Source organism: Lepidochelys kempii, chromosome 2 (genome assembly GCF_965140265.1).
Source record: "Lepidochelys kempii isolate rLepKem1 chromosome 2, rLepKem1.hap2, whole genome shotgun sequence".
NCBI classification, from domain to species: Eukaryota; Metazoa; Chordata; order Testudines; family Cheloniidae; genus Lepidochelys; species Lepidochelys kempii.
Window position 1 is genome coordinate 144,618,592 of NC_133257.1, and position 15,152 is coordinate 144,633,743.

At 43.6% G+C, this 15,152-nt stretch overlaps 1 protein-coding gene across 6 annotated transcripts in view; it reads right to left on the reverse strand.

Annotated features, from left to right (window-relative positions):
• ADCY2 (adenylate cyclase 2) overlaps nucleotides 1–15,152 on the reverse strand; it is a 434,372-nt gene that overhangs the window by 229,273 nt on the left and 189,947 nt on the right. For all 6 annotated transcript variants that reach the window (XR_012157385.1, XM_073332378.1, XM_073332375.1 and 3 more), the window contains one exon: nucleotides 5,351–5,500. Coding sequence is in view for 5 of the 6 variants with exons in the window: in XM_073332378.1 (XP_073188479.1) it covers nucleotides 5,351–5,500 (150 nt within the window). In the remaining variant the exon portion in view is untranslated. The remainder of the gene's footprint in view (nucleotides 1–5,350; nucleotides 5,501–15,152) is intronic.

Consider the following 15,152-nt stretch of genomic DNA (forward strand, 5'->3'; position numbering starts at 1 on the left):
AAAAACCCAGAATGCTGCATACTGTTTTTGTTGCAAACTCTTCCAGTCTAATGTTCCAGACACATTGGATTCTACAGGAACAAAGGACTGGAAAAATCTGGCTAGAAAACTGGCATGCCATGAGAAGGCAGGAAATCAACACAGAGCATTTCATAGTGGAAAGAGCTTGAGACAAGACTAAGGTTAAAGGCCACCATAGATGATCAGCATCAAGAGAAGATTGCATCAGAGTCTCTTTGCTGGCAAAATGTTCTGAAAAGGCTCATTGCCACTGTGAGAATGCTTGCTACCCAAAACCTAGCACTGCGTGGCACTTCAGATCAGCTGCATGTGCCAAACAATGGAAACTTCCTTAAAATTGTGGAGCTGATGACTGAGTTCGATGCTGTACTCCAGGAGCATCTAAGAAGAGTCACCACCCAAGAAATGTACACAAACCACTACCTTGGAAAAACAATTCAAAATGAGATCATACAGTTACTGGCAACAAAAGTCAAACAGAAGATTGTGGCAGATCTGAAGTCACCAAGATATTACTCTGGACTGCACACCTGACATCAGCCATACGGAACAAATGACTTTAATGGTGCATTTTGTAACAACAACAGAACCTAGTGAAAATGTCCCTGCAATGGTGACTGTCAGAGAGCATTTTCTAGAATTTACTGACATTGATGATACTACAGGAGCTGGTATGACAAATGTGCTTCTTAAAAAGCTGGAAGATACGGGAATTGCAATAGCTGACATGAGAGGTCAGGGCTCTGACAATGGTGCCAACATGAGAGGAAAGAACAGAGGAGTGCAGACATGGATTCGAGAGTTAAACCCTCAAGCTTTTTTTGTCTCATGCAGTTCTCATTCATTGAACTTGGTGGTCAGTGATGAAGCATCAGCTTCTAGTGAGGCTGCTGAATTTTTTAATGTAATTCAAAGCATCTGTGTATTTTTCTCTGCATCAACTCATCCATGGCAAATTTTGAAGCAACATCTGGGAACATCCTCTCTGAAACTGAAACCATTGAGTGCCACATGATGGGAAAGCTGAGTGGAGGCAATAAAACCTATCAAACATCAAATTGGGAAGATAGATGATGCCATAGTTGCCATTATGGAGGATAATGCTATGACAGGAACTTTTCGTGGGAGAACAGTGGCAGAGGGAAATGGAATCACCAGAAACATATTGTGACGGGGCAAGGCCAGATGGCTATAGAAAAGTAGTGGGAGACAGATATATTAGCCCCAGGCTAAACAATTCCCTGTTACCAGGATAAATAAATGGCAGCTGCTCCAGGTCAATTAAGACACCTGGGGCCAATTAAGATCTTTCCAGAAGGCAGGGAAGATAACTAGGTTGATTGGGACACCTGAAGCCAATTAGGGGCTGGCTGAAACTAGTTAAAAGCCTCCCAGTTAGTCAGTTGGGTGCATGCATCAGGAGCTGTAGGAGGAAGCCGTGCTGTTGGAGGAACTAAGCAGTACAAACCATATCAGGTGCAAGGAAGGACGCCCTGAGGTAAAGGTGAAGGAGATATTGAGAGGGGGCTGCTGTGGGGAAGTGACCCAGGGAATAGTACACGTCCTATTTCCAAAAAGTCAGCTACCATAGCAGATACTATTAGGATCCCTGGGCTGGAGTCTGGAGTAGAGGGCGGACCCGGGCTCCCCCCTCCCCTCCCCGATTAATCACTGAGACAGGGAGACAACCGAGTCTGTGCGAGGGAGGGTGGCTTCTCCTCACCTCCCTTGCTGGCTTATGATGAAAATGGCTCAGTAGGCTGTAACCCTTGCCACTAGAGAGAGAAGGGCTATGTGGAGGGTCACAGTGAGTATCTGCTGCGCTCCCTGGCAGATATTCAAAAGATCGAGGCAGCCGACAAGATTAATTGCAACCGAGATGTGTTCTCTACAAAACTGGGGCAGACGACTGAGACCCGTCACCATATCCCCACGATACCCAGAGCCAAGGTAACATTGAGACCCTACCGAATCCCAGCAGCCAAAAGAGAAGAAATCAAGGCTGAAGTAAAGAAAATGTTAGAATTAGGGGTTATTGAAGAATCTTACAGTCAATGGTCCAGTTCAATCATTCTGGTGCCTAAACCTGATGGTACCACAAGATTCTGTAATGACTTTCATGGACTGAATGAAGTATCCCAGTTTGATGCACACCCCATACCATGCATCAGCGAACTGGTTGACCGACTGGCTAGTTCCCAATTTTTGACTACGCTGGATCTAACAAAAGGGTATTGGCAGATTCCCCTGACCAAAGAAACTAAAGAAACGACAACGTTCTCTACCCCGGACGGGCTATTCCAGTATACCATCCTCACTTTTGGGCTACATGGGGCCTCAGCCTCATTCCAGCGCCTCATGGAAAATACATAACTTCAAATTTCTGTGTGGCTTAGTGTTGTGGCATGACATACTGTTTGAAATAAATAAGAGACTCCAAGGTGTTGACCTTGATATATCTGGAGCAATGGAACAACTGAACAAAGCAGTCATACCTACAGTCTTACTGGTCAGATGAGGGATTTCAAAACGTTCTGAAAAGTGCACTGAAGTTGGCAGAGTAATTTCACACTGAAGTTATTTTCGCACCCATTCAAGAATACAAGAGTCTCAGAAGAAGAAGACATTTTGATTACGAGGCACGGATAATCCCATAAGAGACCCCAAACAACAATTCAAAGTTGAATTCTTTAACCAGGTACTAGATTGTGCAATACAGTCAGTTGAAGATGTCAGTGAAGTCAGTTGTGCAATACAGTCAGTTCATGCAGCTCAAGGAACACAGCAGTACATTTGGGATGCTGTATGATATTCCAAAACTCCTCACTGTACCTGAAGAAGACCTACACCAGCAATACAGGGCACTAGAGACAGTGCTGACACATGATGACATGCGCGATATTGATGCGAGTGATTTAGGGGATGAACTGAAAACCCTTTCGAGACACAGTTCAGCAGGATCAACTCCAAAGGCTGTTCTGGAATATATGTGCACAAATAAGATGACCACCCTCCTTCTAAATGCTTTTGTTGCTCTGTGCATACTTCTAACACTTCCTGTAACAGTTGCCAGTGGAGAATGCAGCTTCTCCAAGCTGAAGTTAATAAAAACACATCAGTGCGCCACAATGACACAGGAGAGGCTAGTCGGCCTTGCAACCATCTCAACAGAGCATGAGCTGGCCCAGACTGTGGACCTTCAGCAGGAAGCAGTTCAAATCTTTGCAACCAAGAAGGCACGGAAAGCACCACTTTGATTATTCAAACAGATAAAAATGCCAGTGTTTACTATGCAGACAAAAAACGTTATATTTGCTGTTAAGGTGTTTGTTACTTAAAATTTTTGAACAAGGCATTTTAAGTTGTTAGTTCTCCATTATTGGGGTAGGTAGCAGAGCAGTACCATGAGAGGAGTAGAACAGGAAGAAGGCAAAATTGAGACCTTTCAAAGTTTTGGTCCAAGCGAGGGGCTGAAGGTAATGGCTAGTCGGGTTCTGTTATGCCACTAGCCGTCACCTTCAGCCCCCAACTAAAACCTCTCCAGCACATCATCAAGGGTCTGCAACCTATCCTGAAGGACAGCCCATCACTCTCACAGATCTTGGGAGACAGGCCAGTCCTTGCTGGACAGCCACCCAACCTGAAGCAAATACTAACCAGCAACCACACACCACACAACAAAAACACTAACCCAGGAACCTATACTTGCAACAAAGTCCGTTGCCAACTGTGTCCACATATCTATGCAGGGGACACCATCATAGGGCCTAATCACATCAGCCACACTATCAGAGGCTCGTTCACCTGCACATCTACCAATGTGATATATGCCATCATGTGCCAGCAATGCCCCACTGCCAAGTACATTGGTCAAACTGGACAGTTTCTACGTAAAAGAATAAATGGACACAAATCAGACATCAAGAATTGTAACTTTCAAAAACCAGTCGGAGAACACTTCAATCTCTTTGGTCACTCGATTACAGACCTAAAAGTTGCAATTCTTCGACAAACAGACTTCAAAAACAGACTCCAACGAGAGACTGCTGAATTGGAATTAATTTGCAAACTGGACACCATTAAATTAGGCTTGAATAGAGACTGGGAGTGGATGTGTCATTACACAAAGTAAAACTATTTCCCCATGTTTATTTTTCCCCCCTACTGTTCCTCACACATTCTTGCAACTGCTGGAAATGGCCCACCTTGATTATAACTACAAAAGGTTTTTTTCTCTTCTGCTGGTAATAGCTCACCTTACCTGATCACTCTTGTTACAGTGCATATGGTATCACCCATTGTTTCATGTTCTCTGTATATATAAATCTTCCCACTGTATTTTCCACAGTGTGCATCCGATGAAGTGAGCTGTAGCTCACGAAAGCTTATGCTCAAATATATTTGTTAACCTCTAAGGTGCCACAAGTACTCCTTTTCTTTTTGCGGATACAGACTAACACGGCTGCTACTCTGAAACTAACTATTGGAACATTCATTTGAACATTCCACTTCTGGCAACAGGGATTACTCAGCCCATGGTCCCCTTATTTTGAGTTCCTGATCCTTAACAGTTCATAAAAGTCTGAATCTAATGACTTTTAGGGTAAGATGCAGTTTTCCTGTTTAGCATCTGATGAGATATTTTGTGCTTTAAAATTTTGTAACTGTCAGGATGACAGGCACTATGGAAATAGAAAGAAAGAAAGAAAGAAAGAAAGAAAGAAAGAAAGAAAGAAAGAAAGAAAGAAAGAAAGAAAGAAAGAAAGAAAGAAAGAAAGAAAGAAAGAAAGAGTCAGCCTTATATTTAGCTATTACAATAAGTGACAGATGCTCTCATTATGAAATTCCCCCAGCTCTTTGTTATCCTACTTGAACCTTAGAACTATGTCACCTGACTCATCTGTACTGTAGCTTGAAATACATTTTTAGGACAATACAGCAAGATTTTAGAGCAGTTCTGTTGGACAGGGAGAACGGATATTTCCCAAAGGCAAAGATCAACATCACATGGCTGATCCAATCAGAAGAAAACAACTGACAAACCTGAATACAGGTTCTATGTAGTGCCTTCACCTTCCATTGCCACAAAATATTTTTCATAAAGTAACTCAAGAGAAAACACTTAGATGATAACAGAAACAACAAGAAGTCATTTTATATTCAGATTAAAAATGTGACAATCATTAAACAGATTTTGCATGGAGTTTAAAGCAAAGCTTCCAGTGACTTAATCAATAAGCTTTTTGTACTCACAAAGTGGATTATGCTCTGATAAACTGGGGTTTTTGGAAAAGCAACAGAATGGACCAAGGTATGGGAGTAACTATACCTGCTGCCGCTTCTCAAATTCCAACTTGATGCGGGACTTGATGCAGTTGCAGGTGTCCTGATATGTCTGCTGCAGAGCAAGTTCCATGAGGTGCTTGTGATATGCTCCTGCCAGGTTTCCACAGATAAAAATGATAGCATTTGCCAATATCTAAGGGGGTAAAAAAAAAGAATAGGCGAGACAGTGAACTTATTCAAATGAGGTATCAGGAAATAATCACAAGCAGAAGCAAAATAGATTTTTGTAGTTAATGTGTTTTGTTCCTGTTTGAAGTTTATATTTAATGGACATTCTCCTTTCAAAAAGCCCTCATAATTACGGTCGCAAAATCCCTAGAGATGACCCGATTTGGTTTTTTTCATTTTTTGAAAAAACTTAGAACTCTGATGAATAATGTGTTTGCCTGTTTCATGATATACTGAAAAAGGAATTCAGTTCATTTTCTGTGTGCAATGTTGAGCATTAATTAGGTGCTGGCATGCTTTACTACTGCTAAATGACAGTCTTTGCTACTAATAATTATGTTATTGTTAAGGTCTTTCAATAGACCATTTTCTTTAGTAGTATGAAATGCTCACAGCCAAGAATCAGCCAAGTAGGAGGCTGTCAAGCATTTCTTGAGGCTCACCCACCACTATCCTGGAGCTAGAAACATTAAGTTTCACACAAGAACAAGCACTAAGGTCTGATACACAAAAGGAGTTAGGTGCCTATGTCCCAGTTTTAGGATCCACTGAGATTCACAAAAATCCCACTGTACTCAGTAGGTACACAACAGTCAAAGAGGAGCTCCCTCATAACTTTTAGTGCAATGGTTAGGATACTCACCTGGGATGCAGGAGACTTCCAGTTCAAACCCACCTTCAACTGTGGGGGAGAAGCGATTTGAACAGGGATCTGCCACCTCTCAGGTGAGTGCTCTATCTATTGGGTTTTGTGAAGTTGTTGAACCGTGGATAAATAATTAAAAAATCATTGGAGTAGGGGGACTAAACACTGGGTCTACCACATCCTGGACCAGTGTGCAAAACCACCAGGCTACAGAGTCATTCTCATGTTGCTTACTCTCTCTCTGTTCCCTCCTTCCCTCTCCCCATGTAGAAATATACAATTAGAGCACTCATATCTTATCTTTGCCCTGTAATGACACCATGCAATAACCATACAATTATGATTAAGGCATTTGAGTTTTTGTGGTGCTAGATTAAACTGATTTTTAAAAGACATATTACATTTCCCCCTTCATAGTTTCACTACAGGGCAGAACCACCTTAAAACAACTCTGCTCTGTATTCATAAAATGAATTCTTTTTATATTAAAAAGAGGACATTACCACTTGCTATTTTTAATTATATGAAAATATGAATGATCATTTTTTTTAGTTTAACGTTTATGGCCAGATTCACCAGTACATGACAGGTGGTTTCTGCTGTTCTTGCATATTGGATCAGATCAATGATCCATTTAGCCTGGTATCCTGCCTTCTAACAGTGGTCAGTGCCAGATGCTTCAAAGTGAAGGAACAGAACAGGGCAACTATCAAGTGATTCATTCCCACTCACAGCCTCTGGCAGTCAGAGGCTTAGGGACACCCAGAGCACGGGGTTGCATCCCTGAGCATCTTGGCTAATAGCATTGATAGGCCTATTCGCCATGAATTTATCTAATTCATTTTTAAACCCATTTATACTTTTGGTCTTCACAACATCCCTTGGCAATAAGATTGACTGCGGGTTGTGTGAAGAACTATTTCCACATGTTACTTTTAAATCTGCTGCCTATTAATTTCATTGGATTAGCCCTGGTTCTTGTATTATGTGAAGGGGTAAATAATACTTCCTTATGCACTTTCTCCTCAACATTCATGATTTTATAGACCTCTATCATATCCCTCCTTTGTTGACTCTTTTCAAGATCAACAGTCCCAATCTTTTTAATCTCTCCTCATACGGAAGATATTCCATATCCTTAATCATTTTTGCTGAATTATCTGTACCTTTTTCAATTCTAATGTATGTTTTTTTGAGATGGTGTGACCAGAACTGCACACAGTTTTCAAGGTGTGGGTGTACCATGGATTTATAAATTGGTATTATGATATTTTCTGTCTTCTTATCTATCCCTTTTCTAATGGTTCCTAATATTCTGTTAGCTTTTTTGACTGCCACTGCACATTGAGTGGATGTTTTCAGAGAACTTTCTTCAATGGTTCCAAGATCTCTTTCTTGAGTGGTAACAGCTAATTTAGATCCCATCATTTTGTACGTCTCGTTGGTATTATATTTTCCAATGTGCATTACTTTGCATTTAGCAACACTGAATTTCATCTGCCATTTTGTTGCCCAGTCACCCAGTTTTGTGAGATGCCTTTGTAACTCTTCACAGTCTGTTCTGGACTTAACTATCTTGAGTAATTTTGTATCATCTACAAACTTTGCCACCTCACTCTTTACCTTTTCCCAGGTCATTTCTGAATATGCTGAACAGCACTGCTCCCAGTACAGATCCCTAGGGGGCACCACTATTTACCTCTTTTCATTCTGAAAATTGACTGGCATATTGGATCAGATCAATGGTCCATTTAGCCTGCTATCCTGCCTTCCTACCCTTTGTTTCCTATCTTTTAATCAGTTACTGATCATGAGAGGACCTTCCCTCTTATCTCACATTGGCTTAGTTTACTTAAGAGCCTTTGGTGAGGGATCTTCACAAAGACTTTCAGAAAGTCCAAGTACACTATATCCACTGGATCATCCTTGTCCACATTTGTTGACCCCCTCAAAAATTGTAATAGGTTGGTGAGGCATGATTTCTCTTTTCAAAAGTCCTGTTGGCTCTTCCCTAACAAATCATGTTCATCTATGTGTTGGATAATTATGTTCTTTATTACAGTTTCAACCAATTTGCCTGGTACTGAAGCTATGTTTACTGTCCTGGAATTGCCTGGATCCCCTCTGCAAACTTTTTTTAAAAATTGGCTTCACATTAGCTATCCTCCAGTCATCTGGTACAGAGGCTGATTTAAGTGTTAGGTCACATAGCACAGTTATCAGAGAGGTGGCTGTGTCAGCCTATATCCACAAAAACAACGAGGAGTCTGGTGGCACCTTAAAGACTAACAGATTTATTCAGGCATAAGGTTTCATGGGTAAAAAACCCACTTCTTCAGATGCATGGAGTGAAAATTACAGATACAGGCATAAATATATATATACTGGCACATGAAGAGAAGGGAGTTACCTTACAAGTTGAGAACCAGTGTTGACAAGGCCAATTCAGTCAGGGTGGATGTGGTCCACTCCCAATAATTTATGAGGAGGTGTCAAAACCAAGAGAGGGAAAATTGCTTTTGTAGTTAGCCAGCCACTCCCAGTCCCTATTCAAGCCCAAATTAATGGTGTTAAGTTTGCAAATGAATTATAGCTCTGCAGTTTCTTTTTGAAGTCTGTTTTTGAAGGTTTTTGTTGTTGAAGGACGGCTACTTTTAAATCTGTTATTGAGTGTCCAGGGAGATTGAAGTGTTCTCCTATTGGCTTTTGTATGTTACCATTCCTGATGTCTGATTTGTGTCCATTTATTCTTTTACCTAGGGACTGTCCGATTTGGCCAATGTACATAGCAGAGGGGCATTGCTGGCACATGATGACATATATTACATTAGTAGATGTGCAGGTGAATGAGCCCCTAATGGTGTGGCTGATGTGATTGAGTCCTCTGAGGGTGTCAATTATTGGGAGCGGACCACATCCGCCCTGACTCAATTGGCCTTGTCAACACTGGTTCTCCACTTGAAAGGTAACTCTTTTCTCTTCACGTTTAGTATATATATTTATGCCTGTATCTGTAATTTTCACTCCATACATCCGAAGAAGTGGGTTTTTACCCACGAAAGCTTATGCCCAAATAAATCTGTTAATCTTTAAGGTGCCACCGGACTCCTTGTTTTTATAGCACAGTTAGTAATTCTGCAATTTCATATCTGAGTTCCTTCAGAATTCTTGGGTGAATACCATCTGGTCCTGGTGATTTATTACAGTTTAATTTATCTATTTGATCAAAACTCTCCTCGACTGACACCTCAAGCTGGGACAGTTCCTTGGATTTATCACCTAAAAAGAATGGGTCAGGTTGGGAAATCTCACTCACATCCTCTGCAGTGCAGACCAGTGAAAATAATTCACTTAGGCTCTCCACAATGACCTTGTCTTTCTTGAATGTTCCTTTAGTACCTCAATAATTCAGTGGCCTCACTGATTGTTTGGCAAGCTTCCTGAGTCTGATGTACTTAAAAAAATGTTTTGGCTAGTTTTTGAATCTTTTGCTTAGTTGCTCTTCAAATTCTTTTTTAGCCTGCCTAATTGAACTTTTGCACTTTATTTGCCAGAGATGATGCTTCTCTCTATTTTCTTCACTAGGATTTGACATCCAATTTTTACAGGATGTCTTTTTGCCTCCACGCACCTACTTTACTTTGTTGTTTAGCCATGGTGGCATATTTTTGGTCCTCGTAAAAAATTTTTTGTTTAAATTTGAGATATACATTTAATTTGAGCCTCTATTATAATGTTTTTTAAAATTTCCATGCAGGTTGCAAGCATTTCATTTTTGTGACTGTTCCTTTTAATTTCCATTTCATTACTGTCCTCATTTTTGTATAGTTCCCCTTCCTGAAGTTAAATATTACTATAGTGGGCTTCTTTGTAATTTCCCCTCCCCAATCAAGGATATTAAATTTTTATTATATTATGGTTGCAAGCACACATAGTTTCTCTCCATTCTACCTCTCCTTACATGCCCCTACTTGCACACAGACGTATACCATTTCCCACTCTCTTTTGCACACACACTCACATTTCCCAGCATACACAAACTTACATAAACACACACACCATTCATCACTTGCCTTCTCTCTCCTGCCTCCTCTATATTTCCCCCCTCCACATGGACACACACAATGTTGTCTCCGTCCTTCTGTCCTCCCTGTTAAGCAGATTTGGAGCAATAGCTTTGGAAAGAAATAGCTGGGATTTAATGTCCATTTTTGCTGTTGTTTTTCCTAGCTGAAAGTGTATCTGTCTGTACAGGCTGGTACCAAATAGTTCCTTCAGAGAGACTCATTCAGAATTGCCCTTTTTCAAAATGGCTGCCATTTCCCATTGTTCTCAGTGGGACTGAGGTTATATGCTGATGCTCACTTTCAAAATGGCCATCACCTCTTATTGTTCCCAGTGATAATTGGCCCAGGGAAAATGGGGGCTTTTGTAAAGGCATCACTCAGTGCACTCTCTATTCACAGTACTGCATGCTAGGAATGTGCTGCTTTATTCAACTACATAGTGTAACCCTCCAACTCCCTTACCATAAGCTGGGCTCAGCCAGGACTGAAGATTGCATCCCAGAAGCGTTGCTGCCTTATTGGCAGGCAACCTTTCCTTGAGCAGATAGGAGGCTGGAGGGAGGGAGCTAAAGCAGCAGCCCCAGATGATCCAAAAAAAGGGGAGCTCTGATGGGTTCTTTACCCCACAAACCAGTAGGGTTACCACCTTTGAAATGCAAAAAACCCAGCAGAACCCCAGATAAGGCAAGCCTGCTGCAACCTCAACCACCAACCACAAGGCAACTCTACAATCTCTCCCTTCAATACCCACTTATAGTCCCCATCGAGATAACACATATAGATAAGATTGATAACATCGCATGTCTCCTCACTCTCAGGTGATTCAGACCCTCTCTCACATATAGGCACGGTGCGCTTGCCTGTTGGTGGGCAGACAGCTGCTGTATTTTCAACAGTTTTGATCTATTATTGCTTAAATTCTGGAAGGGGAACACTGCAGTATATTTAGTTGGGCACAGAAACTTTTAACATTAGACATCCCAGTTGCCTCCTTCCTTGTACTGTGATAATAATGCAAACCTTCAAAATATTAAAAAGCTTTTTAAAAAAACCTGGCAGATTAAATGATTTTTCTGGAAACTGGCAAATCCATTAAAAAAAAGACAGGCCAGACAATTACCAGCCAGCTGGTAACCCTAGAGACCAAATGCCGGGGAGAGAGGACATAGCCCCTCTCCCTGGGGTGTCAGCTGAAAGGAAAGAGAGAGGGAAAGCAGTGAAGAGAGCCAGAAGGGGAGGGAGCACCCAGCTCCCCTTACGGACTGACTGTTTTTACTATTTTCCCAATCCCCATTTAGGAAACTCTGCCACGTGAGGTTCCCCTAGGGCCTGCCAGACCATTGCGAAAGAAAAGACAGCCCGACAGACAGTGCAGCTGACTGCCACAGCTGTCACCACCTACAGCCTGATCACTAACAGTTATTTCAGCCAGGAGGAAGAGCAGAAAGCTTATATCTAAGATTGTTACCACAGTGTGAGGAGGATTCAGACCATCCGTTCGAGCTGAAAAGCTATTTCTGAGACCCAGACAGCTCTACAGATCATTGGATCCCACAGACAAGACAAACAGAGGGAACAGTGCCTACAGCAGCTACTGGAGCACCACCAACAGGGACCTGGACTGGGGACTGACACGTTAGAGAAAGGGTTGCCAATTTGGTTGGACATATTCTTGGAGGTTTCATCATATGACATAATCTTTAATTAAAATTTAATATTTAATTCCTGGAGACTCCAGGACAATCCTGGAGGCTTGGCAACCCTAGTTAGAAGGTCGACTTAACGTTAAGAGTCAAGGAGACTTTGTGAAAGAAAAAAAAGGTTTCTGGAACTCTCTCAATCTAGTCATAGTCATATATATACAGAAATGCAAAGAATGAGTTATTATATATATATATAGTATAACTCATATATATATATATATATTTAGTATAACTCATTCTTTGCATTTATATTATTTATATAAAGTTTATTGGAGTTGTTTGGTGTTTTGACAATTGTGTACTTATTTATGAAGTGAGTACAGTATCCGCTGTTCGGATGGATTACCTATTATTTCCCAGGAGGCACAACCATTAAAGCATCAGTTTGAATAATCCAGATCACCAGTGGGAGCAGTCATGAGTTTGGCATAGAGCCCACATTGGCAGAAAAAGACCCATGACCTCAGGAAATAAAGCACATCCCACATCTCCCGAGTTTGCACCCTCAGAGGTGCCAGGGTGTTGCGCTGACCATAAGTTACCTTGGGCTGTTGTTACAGCATGGTTCGGGGGGAGCTAGCAGTGAACTGGTTTTGACCAGCCGAGCTGGCTTGCAGCCACTCGACTGGGTAAACAAGTGACGAGATAAGTGAGGACCAAGATTGTGAAGTGTCAGAATAGGAAGCAACAGTGTTTCCTGGCAGAGCCCACCTGTGGGTGAATATGCCCCTCCCTGCCCCCCAGAAGGAGGTGATGATAAAAGCAGCTATGAAAATTGCCTTAGACAAACAGTATCACCTGCGGACCCTGGCCTTGTGGGTGCCCAGGAATTCCCCACGCTGGAGCAGCACCTGCTACGAGCCCTCAAGGACAAGGAAGGAGGATCCAGGACTGTCCATAGCAGAAGGGGCGTAAGCATTGATTCTTGCTTGCTTGCTGGAAAGCACGTATTTAGTAACATGTGAAGGCTGGGAGGCTTGTTATACTTTGGCGATAAAACAGATTATACTTATGCACCTGGCGTGGCTTCACTGAGTGTATCCGAGGCCTGCCCCCCCCCTTTGGGACCGACACCTGGCATAATCGGCAGGATACACTTGGTGACACCCCCGCGAGGTGTAGCCAGAAGTGGAGCAAGTGAGGATGTGAGGTTGTGGCCACCGACAAGATACCAGGCTGGAGTAGTACCTCCCTGGGCACCGGTGGCCAAATTGTTATGCCAGGTGGCTCCCCTGCTTAGATGGGACAGGGACGAAGTTCCCCTCACCCCGGCCAAACTGGCCGAGCAGATGGAGAAGGCAATAGAGTTATATGGGCATAATAAACTCTATAAGGATTGGGGGTGGGGATGGTTGTTCCTGATGGTGGTGGAAAAGCTGTTGGCAGATAACGAGCAACTAGAGAAGAATGTAAGCATCCTGGTTGATGATAAGCGGGCTCTCATGAATAAGAATAACATGCTAACTGAGGCTTTGGAAGTGGCTCAGCAAAGGGACCACAAGCAGCAGGAGATAGCCAAGACTATGGCGAACTGCTATGCCCAGGATCGCCATCGCCGCCTCCTGCAGAACCCCTGCCCCACCGTGTCCCAGTCCCAGGTTAGGGCCCTTATGGCATCGGATTGGGACCCCGATTAAAATCAAATGCCTGACTGAGGGGCAGACTGTTGTTTTACAGCCTGAAATCCCCATCACAAATTGGATTTTGGACCCCAATACTAGAAATTGAGTGGGGGAGGGCACAGCAAAGCTCTATTGTAAAGTAAAAGTGGTATATTAGTGACCGTGCCCACGCACGGCCCCAGGACACTAGTAAGCTTCATGAACACATGCCGCAGCCCCAGGAGGATTGCGGGGTGGCCGCCCGCCCCCACTGCAGCCCAGCCCCCACCTGAAGCCCCCACTGTGTAATGGGGTGCCTCATTTGATAGTTTGAGCACTGCCGAGCAGCCCTACACCTGGTTTACTGATGGCTTGGCCAGGTATGTTTGTAAAACGCAGTGCTGGAGAGCTGTTGCCTTAAATCCTGTTCGCCAGTTGCGTGAGACCGCCAAGAGACAGGGAGCCTCCAGCCAATATGCTGAGCTTTATACTGTGCTGCTGGTAGTGAGGCAGGCGCTTGCCCCTGGGGACCCTGAGGTACACCTGTTCACTGACTCTCGGGCAGTGGCTCAGGGACTGGCCACCTGGATGGGCTGCTGGAGAGCCCACGATTGGGCCATCCACAGCAAGCCCATGTGGGGCACCACTATTTGGCAGGAATTGTGTTCCGCTGTGCAAGACCTTTTATGTCTTTCATGTAGATGCCCAACAGAATCGTACCCAGGAGCATTATTGAATGCTGCCATGGCCCAACTGGCCTACTTAGCCGAGTGTACGGCAGCCCCCGACAATGTGCGGGAGGATTTTTTCCTCTTGGCTTCCTGGATACACACGCACTCAGGACACTTGGGCCCGGAGGGGACGTACCGTTGGGTGCAGGCCCGAGGTATCCCCACTTCACATGTAGCCCTAAAAACAGCTAAAGCTGTTTGTAAGATTTGCCAGATTGTTAGGCCCTTACAGGTGGAAATCAGCTACCCCGGACAGGTGCCATGGGGAGACAAGCCTGCTCAAATTTGGCAAGTTGATTATGTTGGTCCACTCCCTTGCGACCACTGCAAGGCATATATTCTCACCACGGTTGATACGGCCACCGGCTAAGGAGAGGTCTGGCCCACATCCCGTGACGACCAGTGGAATACAATCACTGGCATTACCAAGCGAGTTGTATTACACAATGGAATTCCCTCTCAATTGCATTCGCATAACAGTCCCATTTCGCCGGTAACACGGTGCAGGATTGGGCCGCATCTTTGGGAGTCCGATGCGTGTTTCACATCCCCTACCATCCACAAGGGGCGGGTGTCATGGAGCGGTATAATGGATTGCTGAAACAGCAGCTACGGCTCCTGTCACTAGTCTGCACACTCAGAGGGTGGTATGGGGTACTGACCAAGGGTGCCTATCAGCTGAATACACGTCTGTACTATGGCCTGACGCCAATGGAAAGCCAACATGGTGGAGTGAGTGTGCAGCCAGTGACTGAGGAGCCCGAGGGCTTGGGACAGTCAGACCCTGATGTGTTAGGAGTTGTACTGCTTCACCTCGCTGCCCATCTCCCGACTAGGGGGACACGAGAGTCAGCAGGGGTGGATTTGTC